General features: G+C 41.7%; 1 protein-coding gene across 1 annotated transcript; it reads left to right on the top strand.

The window, feature by feature from the left end:
• The first annotated feature begins 2,701 nt into the window (after positions 1-2,701).
• Positions 2,702-3,562, top strand: LOC120781680 (protein IWS1 homolog). The gene is made up of 2 exons (XM_040113901.1): positions 2,702-2,799; positions 2,861-3,562. The coding sequence occupies exon 2, from the start codon at positions 2,991-2,993 to the stop codon at positions 3,201-3,203; it is 213 nt and encodes a 70-aa protein (XP_039969835.1). The 5' UTR covers positions 2,702-2,799; positions 2,861-2,990; the 3' UTR covers positions 3,204-3,562.
• Positions 3,563-5,051: the final 1,489 nt, after the last annotated feature.

Raw genomic sequence — 5,051 nt, 5'->3', positions numbered from 1 at the left:
ATTATAATTATATTTTTTTTCTTTAAATAACAATCCAAAAAACAATACTTATTTTAAATAGGAATGCAAAAGAAAACAATAGAATAAGTTAAAAAAGAAAATACTAAAATGACTTAATTTAGTACCGGGCCGTACCCGAAAGCACCCAGCCGAATATGGAGCCCTGTGCGAGGAGCTGCCCAAATGTTTGAGACATGACCTGTTGGGTCATAATGCGGGAGTAAACATCCGCGCCGAGCACCAAGCGTATCGGCGACGACTTGTGGAAGTTTGGGTCCGCCAGTTTGATGTGAGTGTATGGGGCTGCTATGGCCGCGTCTAATGTAGTGGTCGGGCTGATGCGCATATAACCATGAATTACCCTTACATGCGTCGACATTCGGGTATTCGTCCCATGTCTGCCTCGCAGTACTACGAGGCAGCCGCGTTGACCACCGATATGGGTCTGCACAAGTTGCAGTTCCTTTAAAAGGTCGTGTGAAATTAGCGACGTAGGGGCGCATGCGTCTATCAGAGCCCTGACCAGATGTAGACGTCCCCTTGCCTCAATCTTTACCACCGCCGTTGGTAAAATGGCTGTCGTTGGCAGCAAGGAAGGAGTCGCTATGCTGGCTCGATCCGCTAGCCCGGCTCTAAAGGAGCTAGCCCGGTGAATCTGGAGAGACCTGGTCTCCAGTCTGGCCGAGTTGTGCTCTTGGCGACGGCGCAGACGGCGTTTGTGCGCGCGACGTTCATGTTGCAGCAAGGGGCGGAAAGTCCGGGTTTCCGTTTCCCTCGCTGTGATGGGCGGAAAGGCCGTGTTTCCGCTCCGGTTTCAATTAGTTCTCCCTCCTCCGGTTCTGGTTGGAGAGGCCTGTCTCCGTTCCAGGGTCTGATGCTTCGATGGAGAGAGCATCATCGGAACTTATTTGTTCGCTCCATGGTTGATTTTGAGGCACTGCGGGGCGGCGACGTGTATTTTCCCCGATGTGGAGCATGGTGTGGTGCTTTTCGTTGCAGCGCCGGCACCGTGCGTCGCTGGGGCAATTCGCTGACTTGTGGTTGACCGCAAGGCAATTTATACAATATTTGCCTATGAGTGCTTCCCGTAGGCGCTCCTCCGGTGTCTTGGCCCGGAAGGACGAGCAGAGCCGCAATGGATGTTTTCCCTTGCACAGCGTGCAAGAGAGCGGGTACCGGTTTGGGTGTAGGGCTGCCGTCTTCTTTAAGGCACTGTAGCGCGTCATCTTCCTAAAATTACTTTGTTGAAGATCTTGTTGCTTGTTTTTGAATATCATCTAAAACTGATTGGGTGGCGAGAAAAAGTGCATAAGTTATATTATATATATTGATAGTGTGGAGCCGGCCTTATGTGGTGTGAACTGCCTTACATTACCATAGTGTGTAGGCGGCCTTATGTGGTGTTAACTGCCTTACCTTACCATAGTGTTGCAAATAATAATTAAATAAAAAACATTTTTGCTTTTAGCATCAAATTTATGTTAACGTTATTGTTTTATTTGTCGTATGTTTTCGACAAAGTGGCCTGCCACCAAAGAAAATGTTAAATACAATTTGGCTTAATAATTATTTTCAATTCTTTCATGTCAATAAAGTACCTCCTGCTCAGTACGTTCAAGGGCAATGCATACATGTACTGCTGTAGAAGGAGACTTTCGGTTTGCAAGTGCGTTATTTGCTAGCAAAACATATTTTTCAAATATGGTATTTGCAATAAAAAATTGAATCTAAAATTCATAAGCATGATTTATGCCTCATGGTTTGGAAAAGAAGTTTTAGATTCATTCTTGTAAAATTTTTAAGGCGAATTAAAAAACTAACGGCATGGCATCACCTTATGTCATGAATGAAATTTTTAAGGCGAATTAAAAAAAAAAAAAAAAAACTGACGGCATGGCATCACATGTCATGAATGACATTTTTAATTATTGGTTAAGTGCGCACACGTGCGCAGATTAACCCCGGCAGCAGAAAAAGGTAAGTGAGTAAAAATAATGAAATTTGCAGATTTATTAAAATATTCTCCTTTATTTTCAGACTCGTGCGCATGCTCTTCTTGCTTTCGGCATTCGGTGGCGATCAGTTCCGCATGCCAGAACAAGCCAAGCAGCTGGCCACATTTTCCTCGCTGTTCTACTTCGCCATTAATGCCGGTTCCACCATCTCGACCACCATTACACCCATACTCCGCGAGGATGTGCATTGCTTCGGCGATAAGAATTGTTTTTCGCTCGCCTTCAGCGTGCCGGCCATGCTCATGTTGCTCTCGGTGGTCATTTTCGTTGCGGGCCGCAAGCTCTACGTGGTTAAGCCACCAGCTGGCAACATGATATTCGGTGTGTCAAAGTGTATTTCCGACGCAATTGGTGGTTGGCGGCGCGAGCGTAAAACGAATCCACGCAAACACTGGTTGGACTATGCCGAGGCGAAGTCCGGTCAAAAAATGGTCGCTGATACCAAAGTATTGTTGAAGATTTTAACATTGTTTTGCCATTCCCCGTCTTTTGGGCACTCTTCGATCAGCAAGGCTCACGTTGGACCTTTCAGGCCACACGCATGAATGGCGAAACTTTTGGTTATGTTATTAAACCCGATCAGATGCAGGTCGTCAATCCGTTACTCATACTTGGCATGATTCCACTGTTCACGTACGTGCTCTATCCGATTTTGGCTAAGATTGGCATTGAATATTTTCTTTCAGACTTCCTGGCAGGATCGCACGAATCAAGAAGGAAGTATCTGGAGGCCCCGGCGAGAAAACATTGATGTGTTGTCCCCTGTTTGCTGGCAGCAGAAAAGGTAAGTAAGTGAAGATAATGAAATTTGCAGATTTATTAAAATATTCTCCTTTATTTTTCAGAAGTTTTGGGAAAGCTGTCATGTATTTATGTAAGCATCCACAGGAGACAAAGCCAAATCGCGAACGTGCTGGCCGTCTATGATCAGAATGGGCACGACCAATTTTCAATTTGAGTTGCGATGTTAAGGCAATGTTAAAGGAAGTACGACAAGAGCGCGATTTAGCACAAATGCCACGTCAGCAGAAATCGCCAGAACCGCAGCCAACAACATCCTCGAACACGAAGAAGGGTTTAAACTCTGCCTTTGCAAATTCTGAAGAACAGCCACTACGTCCAGGCGATCCTGGTTGCGTGGACCGTGCACGTGTACCCCTAATGTCAAATAAGGGCTACGTCGTATGACCGAAATCAACTGTCGAAGGAGAAATTTTCTCGTCTACGAAGCGTGAACCAAATCGTTTCGAAAATAATATAAAAAAGTTTTTGGACGCTAAACGAAGGAAATGCTGAAGGTAAGCCCTTTCGTAATACAATGAAATGTATCTGTGTAATGTTGCTAAGTTGTAATGTAACTCGTCGTATGTAATACTTAAGGTCACTAACTAATGTACTCTATTATTAACGTAAATAAATTTCCATGTTTAATGTAAGTTATTCTATTCTACCATAAAATGAAAAATGTATTCCGATTTGTTCTGTGTTGTTTGACATGCATAATAAAAGTGTTATTGTAATACTACAAGTAACACATACGCTGCGTAGAACTATGTACTTCCATTATTGAGAAAAATCTGAAATTTTCTTCAAAAATCGCGGATATTTAAGCATATACTTATTTGAAAGTAAATTGCGATATAAAGTAGATGTATTTCTCAATGCTGAAATTCTCGTTACATGGTAGTTAAGAGACTATATTTAATTACAATATAGTAATTACAAAACGGAAAAAAAGTAACGAAACGAAAAACCAAAATTAAGTTATTTAAAGTAAAATAGAGTCGTATGAATCGTTCATTCTATCAATTAAAAGATTTAGCAATAATATTATTAAAATAAAAAAAATACGTGCAAGGGAATGCAGACGATATATTTCAAAATTACAATTAAAGGCAATAAAAAAAGTAGTAAAACTTTAAAATTTTTTCCTCAAAATAAAATCTGTTTATTTTAATAAATACATGCACAATTAATTAGAATAACGTAAATTTGCTTTAAAAAATGCCAACTTCGACTAGTGGTCTAGGTTTTTTTCTTTTCTCTTTTCGAAGATTTTCTGTCAGGTGGAATTTGCAATATTTATATGGTAGTAAGTGTATCGGAAAGCTAGGCTTTCGATTTGGCTAGGGAACTGTTGTGTTGAGTAGGGTGTGCATCCACGTTTTTCTCCTCGTAGGGTGGTAGTAAGACCAATTTGGCAAGCGGTCTTGTAACTTGGCGGGTATCAGCACCTGGGTGTATATTGACAATCCTACCCAATCTCCACTCGTTCGGTGACAAATTGTCTTCTTTGATGACGACAAGGTCACCTGTCTTTAAATTTGTTTTGGAATGTTTCCACTTAATACGCTTCTGCATTTCATTCAGGTATTCGGTTTTCCACCTTTTGCAGAAGGATTGATGTAAGGCCTTAAGTTTTTGCCATCTATTTACGATAGAGGCACTGCTTTCATTTATATCCGGTTCTGGTGGGGCCATCAGATGTCCGCCGACCAAAAAATGTCCTGGAGTAAGCGGCTCCAAATCAGTAGGTTCGTTTGAGGCTGGGCTTAATGGTCGCGAATTAAGGCAAGACTCAATTCGGCATAAGAGTGTGTTGAACTCTTCAAGAGTATAGTGCTGCCCAGACGGCAATTGACTTCTTAAAGCTTTTCACACCTGCTTCCCAAAGTCCGCCCATATCCATGGAGCTTGAAATGCCTAACTGGAGAAGCATTGCTTGCGAGCATCGGCTATGACTCTTGTTCAGATACATATGCTTATCTATTTTTGAAATGTACCAAAACAAAAATAAATCCTCAAACAGTAAGGAATGTGTTGAAGAGTGCTGGTTATCATAGACGAATCGCACGTAGTAAGCCATACATAAGTAAAGTTAATATAAAGAAGAGGTCGGTGTTTGCTAATCAATATTTAAACGAACCGTATTGGCTATGGAAAATATTGTGTTCACCAATGAATCAAAATTTAATACATTTGGTTCTGAATAGATCACGAAAAGTGTGGAGAATGATCAATGAGGAGTCGCAAGGA

Source organism: Bactrocera tryoni, unplaced genomic scaffold (assembly GCF_016617805.1).
Source record: "Bactrocera tryoni isolate S06 unplaced genomic scaffold, CSIRO_BtryS06_freeze2 scaffold_7, whole genome shotgun sequence".
NCBI lineage: Eukaryota > Metazoa > Arthropoda > Insecta > Diptera > Tephritidae > Bactrocera > Bactrocera tryoni.
The sequence above is the reverse complement of the archived record's forward strand: the minus strand, read 5'-3'. Positions and strand labels throughout refer to the sequence as shown.

Coding starts and splice junctions, on each gene's coding strand:
- LOC120781680 (XM_040113901.1), top strand. CDS start 2,991: ATGTTAAAGGAAGTACGACAAGAGCGCGATTTAGCACAAATGCCACGT.